General features: G+C 40.6%; 2 protein-coding genes across 2 annotated transcripts in view; both read left to right on the forward strand.

The window, feature by feature from the left end:
• GABRB1 (gamma-aminobutyric acid type A receptor subunit beta1) overlaps positions 1–16681 on the forward strand; it is a 447299-nt gene that overhangs the window by 292118 nt on the left and 138500 nt on the right. The window lies entirely within an intron of this gene.
• Positions 2990–16165, forward strand: LOC132659947 (uncharacterized). The gene has a single exon (XM_060417067.1). It carries the CDS (start codon positions 8032–8034, stop codon positions 9904–9906), a length of 1875 nt encoding a protein of 624 aa, XP_060273050.1. The 5' UTR covers positions 2990–8031; the 3' UTR covers positions 9907–16165.

Here is a 16681-nt window from a genome sequence, read left to right on the forward strand (position 1 = left end):
ATATGCTATCTAGGTTGGTCATAACTTTTCTTCCAAGGATTAAGCGTCTTTTAATTTCATGGCTGCAGTCACCATCTACAGTGATTTTGGAGCCCCCCAAAATAAAGCCTGACACTGTTTCCCCTGTTTCCCCATCTATTTCCCATGAAGTGATGGGACCAGATGCCATGATCTTCATTTTCTGAATGTTGAGCTTTAAGCCAACTTTTTCACTCTCCTCTTTCACTTTCATCAAGAGGCTTTTTAGCTCCTCTTCACTTTCTGCCACAAGGGTGGTGTCACCTGCATATCTGAGGTTATTGATATTTCTCCCAGCAGTCTTGATTCCAGCTTGTGTTTCTTCCAGTCCAGCGTTTCTTATGATGTACTCTGCATAGAAGTTAAATAAGCAGGGTGACAATATACATTCTTGATGTACTCCTTTTCCTATTTGGAACCAGTCTGTTGTTTCATGTCCAGTTCTAATTGTTGCTTCCTGACCTGCATACAGATTTCTCAAGAGGGAGGTCAGATGGTCTGGTATTCGAATCTCTCTCAGAATTTTCCACAGTTTATTGTGATCCACACAGTCAAAGACTTTGGCATAGTCAAGAAAGCAGAAATAGATGTTTTTCTGGAACTCTCTTGCTTTTTTGATGATCCAACAGATGTTGACAATTTGATCTCTGGTTCCTCTGCCTTTACTAAAGCCAGCTTGAACATCAGGAAGTTCACGGTTCACGTATTGCTGAAGCCTGGCTTGGAGAATTTTGTGCATTACTTTACCAGCATGTGAGATGAGTGCAATTGTGCAGTAGTTTGAGCATTCTTTGGCATTGCCTTTCTTGGGGATTGGAATGAAAACTGACCTTTTCCAGTCCTGTGGCCACTGCTGAGTTTTCCAAATTTGCTGGCATCTTGAGTGCAGCCCTTTCACAGCATCATCTTTCAGAATTTGAAATAGCTCAACTGGAATTCCATCACCTCCAGCAGCTTTGTTCATAGTGATGCTTTCTAAGGTCCACTTGACTTCACATTCCATAATGTCTGGCTCTAGATGAGTGATCACATCATCGTGATTATCTTGGTCGTGAAGATCTTTTTTGTACAGTTCTTCTGTGTATTCTTGCCACCTCTTCTTAATATCTTCTGCTTCTGTTAGGTCCATACCATTTCTGTCCTTTATCGAGCCCATCTTTGCATGAAATGTTGCCTTGGTATCTCTAATTTTCTTGAAGAGATCTCTAGTCTTTCCCATTCTGTTGTTTTCCTCTCTTTCTTTGCACTGATAGCTGAGGAAGGCTTTCTTATCTCTTCTTGCTATTCTTTGGAACTCTGCATTCAGCTTGGGGTATACCTCAGTGGTAGAGTGCATGCTTAGCATGCATGAGGGCCTGGGTTCAATCCCCAGTACCTCCATCTTTTACCTACCCATCACCAAAATAGTTTTGCTTTAGTTCAGTGAAAATAGTACTTTCCATTCAGATTCCATTGCTAGGAGAAGGAATAAGTAAGTCAACTACTTAATTTACACATGACTTAAATTTGGGTTAAGTTAGAAATTAACAACTGAAATAAACCCCTGTTATTTCTGGGGAAAGTGAAGTCTCTCAGTCATGTCCAACTCTTTGCAACCCCATGGACTGTAGCCTACCACACTCCTCCATCCATGGGATTTTCCAAGCAAGAGTACTGGAGTGGGTTGCCATTTCCTTCTCCAGAGGATCTTCCCGACCCAGGGATCAAACCCAGGTCTCCCACATTGTAAGCAAGACGCTTTACCATCTGAGCCACCAGGGGAGTCTTTCTGGGGAAAAGAAGTCAAATTCCAAAGAAAACATAGACAGAAAACCATGATGGAACAAATAAGAGGGTTATTTACAGAAAGAAATAGATAGAAAGATGAAAGTCTTGATCATCAATTGACAACTACAGTTCCCCCAAATTTGCCACCCATTAACACTCTAAACGCTTGTTTTGTCCCCACATGTGCTCTATTTCAAGAAATACAAATAAAACTCATGGCTGGTCAAGGATCTAATTGCCATGACATGGTTGTAGCAAGGCACAATCATGGAGATATATATGTTCTGTATCTCTCCCCCTATTTCATAGGCCCAGAGTACCTTCTGAGGACCGCCTTGCTTGTACCTCAACTCTGTTCTGCATAGTCACACCACTAGTGGGGGGATCTGAGGTGGCAAAGAGAGAGGGTATATATGAACATTATATGTTCTATAACTCGGATAGTGAAATTCTTACACTTACTTACACCCTAAGTATAGGTTGCCCCATTTCTTTTCCTGTGATTTTCACTTTTATTTTAAATTGACTTAATATGTCATGTAACTCAAGTATTTTAATTTAGGTGTTCCATGACCTCTGGGAGGTTTTCTTATTAGCAAATGTCAAGATAATCCCTAACATGATATCTGAGCACATAACATTCTTTCATATGCTTTTGTGAATGTTCTATTCTTAATACTAAAATGCTTCTCCCCTAAATCTTTTTGTGAATAATAATATGTGCTTTAAAACCCAGATCATACTGGCCTTACATTTAAAGTCTTTCCAGCTCTGATTTTTGTTTCAGCACTGTACTCTGTGCAGACATCCTCTAAAAGGAATCTAAGTGAATCTCATTTCCTAGTAATTGACATCATGTATAATTCCCTTCCCTTGAGAATGGCCCTACCGGGTAACTCACGTCAAAGATAAAGAACATAGAAAAAGTGATAAGATGTAGGTTTCAAAGTAGGATTCAAAAAGACTTTCTACTGTCCAGCTGGCCCTTCTTGCTATTTCTCACTTGCTCTAAGGGAAACCAGTTGAGAATTACTTCATGGAAATGTCTTTTTAACAAAGAACTGAGGGAGCACTCCAATGAACAGCCAGGAAGGAAGTGAAACCCTTAATCCAGGAGTATGTGAGGAAACTGAATCTTACCTACAACAATTTGAGTGAGCTTAGGAGTAGCTCCTCCTTCAGTCGAGCTTTCATAGAAGACCAAAATCCCAGCCAGCACCTTTATTGCAACCTTGTGAAAGGCCTAGAAGCAGAGACATTAAGCACAGATTTCTGGCCCACAAAATCTGTGAGATAGCAAATGTTTGTTGTTTTAAGCAATTAAGTTTTGGGGTAATTTGCTATACAGCAAGAAATAGCTAATACATTCCCTATATAGCAGACCTGGATATGGCATAAGCCCTCTTGGAGGATGTCACCATAAACCCCATCATAGAGCCACCAGAACTTACACAGGACAGGGGAAACAGACTCTTGGAGGGCACAAATAGAACCTTGTGCATACCAAGACCCAGGAGAAAGGAGCAGTGACCCCACAAGAGACTGACCCAGACTTGACTGTGAGTGTCAAGGTGTCTCTGGCGGAGGCATGGGTCAGTGGTGGCCTGCTGCAGGGTTGTGGGCACTGAGTATAGCAGGGCCTGCATGGGACCTTTTGAAGGAGGTCACCATTATCTTCATTACCTCCACCATAGTTTGCTGCTAAGTCGCTTCAGTCGTGTCCGACTCTGTGCAACCCCATAGACGGCAGCCCACCAGGCTCTGCCGTCCCTGGGATTCTCCAGGCAAGAACACTGCAGTGGGTTGCCATTTCCTTCTCCAATGCAGGAAATTGAAAAGTGAAAGTGAAGTCACTCAGTCATATCGGACTCGTAGTGACCCCATGGACTGCAGCCTACCAGGCTCCTCTGCCCATGGGGTTTTCCAGGCAAGACTGACCCCAGGTAAATAACAGGGAGGGAACACAGCCCCACCCATCAACAGAAAATTCAATTAAAGTTTTCCTGAGTATGGCCCCATCCATCAGAACAAGACCCAGTTTTCCCCTCAGTCAAATCTCTCCCATCAGGAAGCTTCCATAAGCCTCTTATCCTTCTCCATCAGAGAGCAGACAGACTGAAAACCACAATCAGAGAAAACTAACCAATCTGGTCACATGGACTACAGCCTTGTTTAACTCAGTGAAACTATGAGCCATGCTGTGCAAGGCCACCCAGGATGGATGGGTCATGGTGGAGAGTTCTGACAAAATGTGGTCCACTGGAGAAGGGAATGGCAAACCACTTCAGCATTCTTGCCTTGAGAACCCCATGAATAATATGAAAATGCAAAAAGATAGGACAATGAAGGATGAACTCCCCAGGTCGGGGGTGCCCAACATGCTACTGGGGATCAGTGGAGAAATAACTCCAGAAAGAATGAAGAGACAGAGCCAAAGCAAAAACAACACCTAGTTGTGGATATGACTGGTGATGGAAGTAAAGTCTGATGCTGTAAAGAGCAATATTGAACAGGAACCTGGAATGTTAGGTCCATGAATCAAGGCAAATTGGAGCTGGCAAGAGTGAACAGTGAACTAAAATGGACTGGATTGGGTGAATTTAACTCAGATGACCATTATATCTACCTCTGTGGGCAAGAATCCCTTAGAAGAAATGGAGTAGCTATCATAGTCAACAAAATAGTCTGAAATGCAGTACTTGGATGCAATCTCAAAAATGACTGAATGATCTGTGTTCGTTTCCAAGGCAAACCATTTAATATCACAGTAATCCAAGTCTATGCCCCGATCAGTAATGCTGAAGAAGCTGATGTTGAATGATTCTATGAAAACCTACAAGACCTTCTAGAACTAACACCCAAAAAAAGATGTCCTTTTCATTATAGCAGACTGGAATGCAAAAGTAGGAAGTCAAGAAACACCTGGAGTAACAGGCAAATTTGGCCGTGGAGTACAGAATGAAGCAGGGCAAAGGCTAATAGAATTTTGCCAAGAGAATACACCAATCATAGCAAACACCCTCTTCCAACAACACAAGAGAAGACTCTACACATGGACATCACCAGATAGTCAATACAGAAATCAGATTGATTATATTCTTTGCAACCAAAGATGGAGAAGCTCTATACTGTCAACAAAAACAAGACCAGGAGCTGACTGTGGCTGAGATCATGAACTCTTTATTCCCAAATTCAGACTTAAGTTGAAGAAAGTGGGGAAAACCACTAGACCATTCAGGTATGACCTAAATCAAATCCCTTATGATTATACAGTGGAAGTGAGAAATATATTCAAGGGATTAGATCTGATAGACAGAGGGCCTGAAGAACTATGGACAAAGGTTTGAGACATTGTACAGGAGGCTGTAATCAAAACTATTCCCAAGAAAAAGAAATGCAAAAAAGTAAAATAGTTGTCTGAGGAGGCCTTACAAATAGCTGAGAAAAGAAGAGAATTGAAAGGCAAAGGAGGAAAGGAAAGATATAAGCATCTGAATGCAGAGTTCCAAAGAATAGCAAGGAGCGCTAAGAAAGCCTTCCTCAGTGATCAATGCAAACAAATAGAGGAAAACAATGGAATGGGAAAGACTGGAGATTTCTTCAGGAAAATTAGAAATACCAAAGGAACATTTCATGCAAAGATGGGCTCGATAAAGGACAGAGATGGTATGGACCTAACAGAAGAAAATATTAAGAAGAGGTGGCAAGAATACACAGAGCTATACAAAAAAATCTTCACAACCCAATCACAATGGTGTGATCACTCACCTAGAGCCAGACATTATGGAATGTGAAGTCAAGTGGGCCTTAGGAAGCATCACTATGAACAAAGCTAGTGGAGGTGATGGAATTCCAGTTGAGCTATTTCAAATCCTGAAAGATGATGCTGTGAAAGTGCTGCACTCAATATGCCAGCAAATTTGGAAAACTCAGCAGTGGCCACAGGACTGGAAAAGGTCAGTTTTCCTCCCAATCCCCAAGAAAGGCAATGCCAAAGAATGCTCAAACTACTGCACAATTGCACTCATCTCACATGCTAGCAAAGTAATGCTCAAATTTCTCCAAGGCAGGCTTCAAAAGTACATGAACTGTGAACTTTCAGATGTTCATGCTGGATTTAGAAAAGGCAGAGGAACCAGAGATCAAATTGCCAACATCTGTTGGATCATCAAAAAAGCAAGAGGGTTCCAGAAAAAAAAAAAAAAAAAAAACTACTTTGCTTTATTGACTATGCCAAAGCTTTTGACTGTGTGGATCACCACCAACTGTGGATAATTCTTCAAGAGATAGGACTACCAGACCACCTGACCTGCCTCATCAGAAATCTATATGCAGGTCAGGAAGCAACACTTAGAACTGGACATGGAACAACAGACTGGTTCCAAATTGGGAAGGAGTATATCAACACTGTATATTGTCACCCTGTTTATTTAATGTATATGCATAGTACATCATGAGAAACACTGGGCTGGATAAAGCACAAGCTGGAATCAAGATTGCCAGGAGAAATATCAATAACCTCAGATATGCAGATGACACCACCCTTATGGCAGAAAGCAAAGAAGAACTAAAGAGCTTCTTGATGAAAGTGAAAGAGGAGAGTGAGAAGTTGGCTCAAAACTCAACATTCAGAAAACTAAGGTCATGGCATCTGGTCCCATCACTTACTGGCAAATAGAAGGGGAAACAATGGAAACAATGACACACTTCATTTTCTTGGGCTCCAAAATCACTGCAGATGGTGATTGCAGCCATGAAATTAAAAGAATCTTGCTCCTTGGAAGAAAACTATGACAAACCCAGACAGCATTCTAAAAAGCAGAGACATTACTTTGCCAACAAAGGTCTATCTAGTCAAAGCTATGATCTTTCCAGTAGTCATGTATGGATGTGAGAGTTGGACCATAAAGAAAGTTGAGCACTCTTTGCTTTTGAACTGTGATGTTGGAGAATACTCTTGAGAGTCCTTTGGACTGCAAGGAGATCCAACCAGTTCATCGTGAGATTACATCATGGAAAGGAAATCAGTCCTGAGAATTCATTGGAAGGACTGATGCTGAAGCTGAAACTCCAATAACTTTGGCCACCTTATGCAAAGAACTGACTCATTTTAGAAAACTCTGATGCTGGGAAAGATTGAAGGCAGGAGGAGAAGGGGATGACAGAGAATGAGATGGTTGGATGGCATCACCGACTCAGTGAACATGAGTTTGAATAAACTCCAGGAGTTGATGGACAGGGAGGCCTGGCGTGCTGCCGTCCATGGGGTCGCAAAGGGTCAGACATGACTGAGCAACTGAACTGAACTGTATACATATCCACTATAACACTAATCACAGAGCACTGATGTGATATGGCTGTACAACCCATGGTATTATTTGTACCCCAAAGCTAGGCTTTTCATCTTTGTGATATTTTCCTAGGGTCTAGCAGTTCCTGGATGGAGAAGGGGATGGCAATCCATTCCAGTACTCTTGCCTTGAAAATCCCATGGACAGAGGAGCCTGGTGGGCTGCCGTCTATGGGGTCACACAAAGTCAGACACAACTGAGCGATTTCACTTTCACTTTTCACTTTCATGCATTGGAGAAGGCAATGGCAACCCACTCCAGTGTTCTTGCCTGGAGAATCCCAGAGATGGGGGATCCTGGTAGGCTGCAGTCTATGGGGTCGCACAGAGTCGGACACAACTGAAGCGACTTAGCATCTGCAACAGCAGCAGCAGTTCCTGGAATGTATTAAGTTCATGACTGTGATGTTTATGATTTGGAAGCTCTTTGCAGTTAAGTAATTTAATCATAGCAACAATAACAAGAATTTATTGTGTCCTTTTAGAAGAGGAAATGAGAACCCACTCCAGTATTCTTGTTTGGACAATCCCATGGACAGAGGAGCCTGGCAGGCTACAGTCCATGGGGTCTCAGAGTCAGACATGACTGAGCGACTGAGCATGCACACACATTCAGTCCTTGCCTTTCAACACAATTCATTAAATATTTTACAATATTTATCTGATCCTAATGTTAAACCTACAAGACCTTGTAGAACTAGCACCCAAAAAGATGTCCTTTTCATTATAGGGGACTGGAATGCAAAAGTAGGAAGTCAAGAAACACCTGGAGTAACAGGCAAATTTGGCCTTGGAATGCGGAATGAAGCAGGGCAAAGACTAATAGAGTTTTGCCAAGAAAATCCACTGGTCATAGCAAACACCCTCCTCCAGCAACACAAGAGAAGACTCTACACATGGACATCACCAATGGTCAACACCGAAATCAGATTGATTACATTCTTTGCAGCCAAAGATGGAGAAGCTCTATACAGTCAGCAAAAACAAGACCAGGAGCTGACTGTGACTCAGATCATGAACTCCTTATTACCAAATTCAGACTTAAATTGAAGAAAGTAGGGAAAACTGCTAGACCATTCAGGTATGACCTAAATCAAATCCCTTGTGATTATACAGTGGAAGTGAGAAATAGATTTAAGGGCCTAGATCTGATAGATAGAGTGCCTGATGAACTATGGATTGAGGTTCGTGACATTGTACAGGCGACAGGGATCAAGACCATCCCCATGGAAAAGAAATGCAATAAAGCAAAATGGATATCTGGGGAGGCCTTACAAATAGCTGTGAAAAGAAGAGAAGTGGAAAGCAAAGGAGAAAAGGAAAGATATAAGCATCTGAATGCAGAGTTTCAAAGAAAAGCAAGAAGAGATACAAGAGCCTTCTTCAGTGATCAGTGCAAAGAAATAGAGGAAAAGAACAGAATGGGAAAGACTAGAGATCTCTTCAAGAAAATCAGAGATATCAAGGGAACATTTCATGCAAAGATGGGCTCGATAAAGGATAGAAATGGTATGGACCTAACAGAAGCAGAAGATATTAAGAAGAGGTGGCAAGAATACACAGAAGAACTGTATAAAAAAGATCTTCATGACCCAGATAATCATGATGGTGTGATCACTCATCTAGAGCCAGACATCCTGGAATGTGGAGTCAAGTGGGCCTTAGAAAGCATCACTATGAACAAAGCTAGTGGAGGTGATGGAATTCCAGTTGAGCTATTTCAAATCCTGAAAGATGATGTTGTGAAAGTGCTGCACTCAAGATGCCAGCAAATTTGGAAAACTCAGCAGTGGCCACAGGACTGGAAAAGGTCAGTTTTCATTCCAATCCCAAAGAAAGGCAATGCCAAAGAATGCTCAAACTACTGCACAATTGCATTCATCTCACATACTAGTAAAGTAATGCTCAAAATTCTCCAAGCCAGGCTTCAACAATATGTGAACCGTGAACTTCCTGATGTTCAAGCTGGTTTTAGAAAAGGCAGAGGAACCAGAGGTCAAATTGCCAACATCTGTTGGATCATCAAAAAAGCAAGAGAGTTCCAGAAAAACATCTATTTCTGCTTTCTTGACTATGCTAAAGCCTTTGACTGTGTGGATCACAATAAACTGTGGAAAATTCTGAGAGAGATTCGAATACCAGACCACCTGACCTCCCTCTTGAGAAATCTGTATGTAGGTCAGGAAGCAACAGTTAGAACTGGACATGGAGCAACAGACTGGTTCCAAATAGGAAAAGGAGTACATCAAGAATGTATATTGTCACCCTGCTTATTTAACTTCTATGCAGAGTACATCATGAGAAACGCTGGACTGGATGAAACACAAGCTGGAATCAAGATTTCCGGGAGAAATATCAAGAACCTCAGATATGCAGATGACACCACCCTTATGGCAGAAAGTGAAGAGGAGCTAAAAAGCCTCTTGATGAAAGTCAAAGAGGAGAGTGAAAAAGTTGGCTTAAAGCTCAACATTCAGAAAATGAAGATCATGGCATCCGGTCCCATCACTTCATGGGAAATAGATGGGGAAACAGTGGAAACAGTGTCAGGCTTTATTTTTGGGGGCTCCAAAATCACTGCAGATATTGACTGCAGCTATGAAATTAAAAGACGCTTACTCCTTGGAAGAAAAGTTATGACCGACTTAGATAGCATATTCAAAAGCAGAGACATTAGTTTACCAACAAAGGTCTGTCTAGTCAAGGCTATGGTTTTTCCAGTGGTCATGTATGGATGTGAGAGTTGGACTGTGAAGAAGGCTGAGCGCTGAAGAATTGATGCTTTTGAACTGTGGTGTTGGAGAAGACTCTTGAGAGTCCCTTGGACTGCAAGGAGATCCAACCAGTCTATTCTGAAGATCAGCCCTGGGATTTCTTTGGAAGGAATGATGCTAAAGCTGAAACTCCAGTACTTTGGCCACCTCATGCGAAGAGTTGACTCATTGGAAAAGACTCTGATGCTGGGAGGGATTGGGGGCAGGAGGAGAAGGGGACAACCGAGGATGAGATGGCTGGATGGCATCACTGACTTGATGGACGTGAGTCTGAGTGAACTCCGGAGTTGGTGATGGACAGGGAGGCCTGGTGTCCTGCGATTCATGGGGTCTCAAAGAATCAGACATGACTGAGCGACTGAACTGAACTGAACTGAATGTTAAACAAGCTTAGAAAGAAAGAAACAGAGTCACAGAAAAGTCAGGTAACTTGTAACATGCCCAGCATCAAAAGCTAAATGAGCCTAGCTGTAAAAACAGACAATCTACATAGAGTTCACATTCTCAACCACAAAGATTACATAGATACCTTATATTTCTAATATTATATATCCTTTGTATACATCTTACATGTTTTTATTTCACACACATTCACCAGCAAAATGCCTTGCATGTGTGCTTGTGCTAAGTCACTTCAGTCGTGTCTGACTCTTTGCAACCCTGTGGACTTTAGCCTCCAGGCTCCTCTATCCATGGGGATTCTCCATGCAAGAATACTGGGATGGGTTGCCACGCCCTCCTCCAGGGAATCTTCCTGACCCAGGGATGAACCTGAGTCTCTTACATCTCTTGCACTGGCAGGTGGGTCCTTTACCACTAGCACCACCTGTGAAGTCCCAATGTCTTGCACAGAAAGGATCAATAAATATGAGTGAGTGAAGAAATCAATACCAGAAATTTTCTATTCTGGCTAAGTTTTTATCTTCTGAGCCAAGGAGATAAGCACATCAGCCACAGAGGAATTCTCTGACTGTTCCCTGAGGATCCATTATCATCTGTGATGATGTGAAATAGAGACCAGTAGTCCACAGAGACCCTTTCAATTCCCCATTCTGTCTGAATGGAAAACTAGAGAAATGCTACATTTTTTCACTAGCCTTTATTTCTGCTCGTTTTCCAATCTGAGACCATTGCTTTAAATGAACTCATTCAGAAAAATAAATAAATTAATAAATAATGCATTATCTCTGAAAAAAGATGCAAGTGCCATGTAGCAATTTCATTGCATCATAGTTATAAGTCAAATCTGAAGTGGTGGAAATCACAAATCGAAAGCTTTTACTGTTACTGTTACGGATGGGGACAGTTTCTCATAGACTGTAACAGATCAAATGATGTGTGCAACCTACACATTCTGTTCTCAACCTTCATTCTGGTTGCTGCTGCTCCTGCCAAGTCGCTTCAGTTGTGTCTGACTCTGTGCAACCCCATAGACAGCAGCCCACCAGGCTCCCCCATACCTGGGATTCTCCAGGCAAGAATACTGGAGTGAGTTGCCATTGCCTTCTCCAATGCATGAAAGTGAAAAGCGAAGTGAAGTCGCTCAATCTCGTCCAACTCGTAGCAACCCCATGGACTGCAGCCTACGAGGCTCCTCCGTCCATGGGATTTTCCAGGCAAGAGTACTGGAGTGGGGTGCCATTGCCCTCTCCTTCATTCTGGTAGTCTGGGAAATTAAACTCCACCACAAGGAATTCATTTCCTGTTGCTCTTTTATCTGTAACCACTATAGTAAATTGGCTACTGCCTAAAATAGTATACACCTTGTTTTTAGTAGTTTAGTTTACCAAAATAGATGCAACTGTCACAATTATAGAGAAATACTGAGTGAGTGATGGAAGCCTGGCTGTGCCATATGGCAGTTTACTGGCTTTACTGCTCGTCTATGTGGACTAGGTCGGTGAGTTAAATCATAACAAGAGACAAAGTACCTGAAACCCTGACCCCACCAGTGCTTTAATTCTTTTTGTTTTGAGGCTTTTGAAAGATATCCAATTTAAACTATGCTACAGCTCTGCATTACCCAGAAACAGAAATGAGACAACAATGAATATTGGGAACCTTCAAGGAATGAGCCTTCAGGGAACGGGACTCAGTTGTGCTGAGATTGGGAGGATCTGCCTGGGAGGTATCTGGCCTCCAAATGCAGTGGCAAACGCAGAAAGACTGTCATCTCTGCTTGACAGTTTTGTCTAGGAGAACATATCCATAGCACGTGCGGAATCAGAATGAGACCTTACTGTCTAGAAGATGCTTGATTAAAATTAATGAAGGAAGAGTGTGGAAAAGTAAACACTTGTAAATAATACTTGAAATTATGACTGAAAATACTAAACTTTTGCTATTTAATATCTTCAGGCAAAGCACCATCAGGACTCTGGTAAAAGTAGGAAAACTAGAGAGAGCTATTTGGTAAGTTTTAAGTAGTGTTTCTCCTGAGGTTGATATATGTTATGGAAAGTGCGGGCACTGACAAAATTCCAGGGTCTTACCGTAAAGCCTGCGCTTTCTGAAATATTTATAGTAATAACATTTTATCTGTAAAAATTTAATTGGGGGCAGAATGAGAATATCCTGTTACTTGACACCTCTTCACATATGATTCTTACAAAATTACTCAGTGTTTTTTTTTTCAGAGGCCTTCTGGGGAAACAAGATAGTTTTGCATGTAAAAGATTAGATACAGGCATAGAGGATATAGATATAGATTAGTTTACATTATATAAAAGGCATTAAATCAGTAAGTCAAGTAAGCATAGCTCAGTTGGTAAAGAATCTGCCTGCAATGCAGGAGACCTGGGTTCGATTCCTGGGTTGGGAAGATACCCTGGAGAAGGAAATGGCAATCCACTCCAGTATTCTTGCCTAGAAAATGCCATGGACAGAGGAGCCTGTCCATGAAGCCATGGACAGGGCTACAGTCCATGGGGTCGCAAAGAGTCAGACACGACTTAGCGACTAAACCACTAAACCACCAAGTAAATCCATCAAGGTCAGTCAAACTGCTAAAATTTTATTACATTTCACAGCTTATTTTCAGGTATTATGAATAAAAGCAAATAAATTCACTTTTTGAGTTTCATGCTCTTTCATTTTCCAGAATGAACATAGAATTCACTTTGGTATGGTGCTTCTTTGTTTTTTCTTCTTTCTTTTTTATTTTTTTGAATTATGAAAGTAACATAACAGATACTTATCAAGAGACTTGGAAATTACAGAAGAAAATTACATGTAGTTCCACTATATATGACACTTATTTTTTAAGTAGATTAACTAAGAGTTTACAGTTGGAATTTTAATATCAAACTCTCAAAAATTAATAGAATGAATATGCAGAATATAGTAGACCTGAAAAGCACTATGAACCAATTCAACATAACTAAGATTTATACAATTTTCACACAATAGTAGGGTACAAATTCTATTCAAGCTCCCATAGACTATAATCCAGAAGACACTGGAACATATCTGGGAACATAAAATAAGTTGCATAAATTTCATGATCTAAAAGTATTGCTGGAGAAGCAAATGTCAACCCACTCCAGTATTCTTGCCTGGAAGATCCCACGGACAGAGGAGCCTGGTGGTCAGAGGACTTCATGGGGTCACAAAGAGTCAGACACGACTGAATGACTGAGCACGTGAAAGTATTGAAGTCATACAGAGTCTGTTCTCACCGTGGAATTATGTTAGAAATCAATATCAAAAGATATTTAAAAATAACCCACATATTTTCAAGTGCTGTGGGACATTTACCAAGAGAGATCTTTGACTTAACCACTGAAAGCCTCAATAAAATCAAAAGAATGAAAAAACACAGAGGGTGATTTCAGAGAACACATTTAGATGAGAAGTTGATAACAAAGATACTTTTAAAACTCCATGTATTTGGAAATTAGATTCCACTTTTAAATGTTAGGTGTATCTAAGAAGCCATAGCAAAAAAATTAAAAAATAGTTGTAACAGAATAAAAATGAAAAGAGAATTTATAAGAATTTGTTGTAGCTGAAGATGCTCAATGCAACTAATACAATATGGACTCTTGACTAAGGTATGAAAACAAATAATGGACCCTCGTATATCACTTTGTGAAATTTGAACAAAATTACTAGAGTGCTTCTTTATCAAAAGGTCTATACAGTCAGAACTAGTCTCATAATAACACTAAAACTTTAACATGCAATGCATTCATCATTGCTCATGAATCAGTAAATGCACAAAAAAATTTTTCTTAGTTTTAATTTCAATTATAGTAAATACTGATGAGATTTAAGAGTGTAAATGGATCAGGAGACCAAAAAATTTGAGTACCATGGCTTTAGGATAAAACTAATTTTTTCTTGAATAGGACACACATATACATGTGTATTTCTTTGTCACTATTATTCCTAGAATAGTCTCAGCAATCCCTATAAATTATAACTGTTAACTCAAGGAAATGAGGTTGTATTTCACAAGGAAAAGTAGGGAATGGAAAATTGACAGCTGTGTGTCATTTTAAATGACTACAGCAGAGTAGCAGAGCTCATAAACACATATAATACAAATTTTACAGATATTTTCATTTGCTTTAACACCGAAGAATTGATGCTTTTGAACTGTGGTGTTGGAGAAGACTCTTGAGAGTCCCTTGGACTGCGAGAAGGCCCAACCAGTCCATCCTAAAGGAGATCAGTCCTGGGTGTTCATTGGTAGGACTGATGTTGAAGCTGAAACTCCAATACTTTGGCCACCTGATGTGAAAAGCTGACTCATTTGAAAAGACCCTGATGCTGGGAAATATTGAGGGCAGGAGGAGAAGGGAACGACAGAGGACGAGATGGTTGGATGGCATCACCGACTCAATGGACATGGGTTTGAGTGGACTCCGGGAGTTGGTGGTGGACAGGGAGGCCTGGCATGCTGCAGTTCATGGGGTCGCAAAGAGTTGGACACAGCTGAGCAATTGAACTGAACTGAACATATTTTTAAAGTGGCAAAAATGAGCACATTTATTAACATCCCCAAATCTATAGCCACTCCATTGCACAGAATAATAAAAAGCAAAGGTATGTGCTGTGCTGTGCTGAGCTGTGCTATGCTAAGTCGCTTTAGTTGTGTCCGACTCTCTGCAACCCTATGGACTATAGTTCACCAGGCTCCCCTGTCCATGGGATTCTCCAGGCAAAACACTAGAGTGGGTAGCCATTTCCTTTTCCAGAGGACCTTCCCAGCCCAGGGATCAAGCCAGTGTCTCCTGCATTGCAGGATTCTTTACCACTGAGCTACCAGGGAAGCCCTAAGCAAAGGTATATAAATTTTAAATTATGCTTAGAAATCAATGTTTAAGTATTTCCTTAGAAATTATATGGGTATTCAATGACTTAATTAGCTCAATTTAATATCAATCCAAGGTTTTAAGCTAGATATCATGAAGATTTTCTCCAAGCTGACATATTACAGAACATAATGACTGTTGAAGAAAAGTTTGTCAGAATAATGATATAATTTATTTGAACACAAATTGCCATTTTTATGATCATGTTTAAGGAGTACTGTGTAATGTCAACCTATTTGATCTGGATAAAACGTATACTGGTGTTATATTTAGTACTGATAAGTTGAAAAAGACATAGCTGTTTTATATTAAACCAAAATTATTAAACTAGGTATGTTTACCAAAGGTTTATCTTAGTTAGGTGAACTTGCATCTTTAAAATGTTTCTGCCTTTTGCTACCACACCGCCGCCATCATGGGTCGCATGCACGCTCCCGGGAAGGGCCTGTCCCAGTCGGCTCTGCCCTACCGCCGCAGCGTCCCCACCTGGCTGAAGCTCACTTCTGACGACGTGAAGGAGCAGATCTACAAACTGGCCAAGAAGGGCCTGACTCCCTCACAGATCGGTGTGATCCTGAGAGACTCTCATGGTGTTGCACAAGTACGTTTTGTGACAGGCAACAAAATCTTGAGAATTCTTAAGTCCAAAGGACTTGCTCCTGATCTCCCTGAGGATCTCTATCATTTAATTAAGAAAGCTGTTGCTGTTCGAAAGCATCTTGAGAGGAACAGAAAGGATAAAGATGCTAAATTCCGTCTGATTCTGATTTAGAGCCGTATTCACCAGTTGGCTCGATACTACAAGACCAAACGAGTCCTACCCCCCAGTTGGAAATACGAGTCATCCACAGCCTCTGCCCTGGTTGCATAAATGTGTGTATTGTACTAAAGCAATAAAATCATTGTTTAACAGAAAAAATAAAAAAATAAAAATAAAATGTTTCTGAGTTAGCTTATATAAGAAAATATTTTATTTAAGTCTAGAACATTTAAAATATTTGAGGTACAGTTTTCCTTTTTCTGGGAATTTAGGAGCATTTGATTTTTATTAACACTTATTTATCTAAACAAATCAGTTAGAATAGAGCACTATCATATCAAGACTTTGTACCCTAATTTATTAATACTCTCATGCAATGAGTGATAAAGCCCTTTCTGAATTATAGGCACAAAGACAGAGTGTTTATAAATTCAGATCTACACTTCTGACACAGGTTGAAAGCAAATATAGAAACACACAAAGTCATGGTCCAGATATTAAATCGCTGCTTTCCATTCCACTGGACATAATACTCTTAATTGAGTGCAAAATGGACAAATAGATAAAACAAACTAAAAAGACTAACAAACCAGACTCTCTGTCGTCTCTCATCCAACAGAGTATAGAACTCTAACTCTATTATTCATTAGCCTATTTACAGAAATCATTGAATGGTCAGACCATGAAATCAAAT

Source organism: Ovis aries, chromosome 6 (assembly GCF_016772045.2).
Source record: "Ovis aries strain OAR_USU_Benz2616 breed Rambouillet chromosome 6, ARS-UI_Ramb_v3.0, whole genome shotgun sequence".
NCBI classification, from domain to species: domain Eukaryota; kingdom Metazoa; phylum Chordata; class Mammalia; order Artiodactyla; family Bovidae; genus Ovis; species Ovis aries.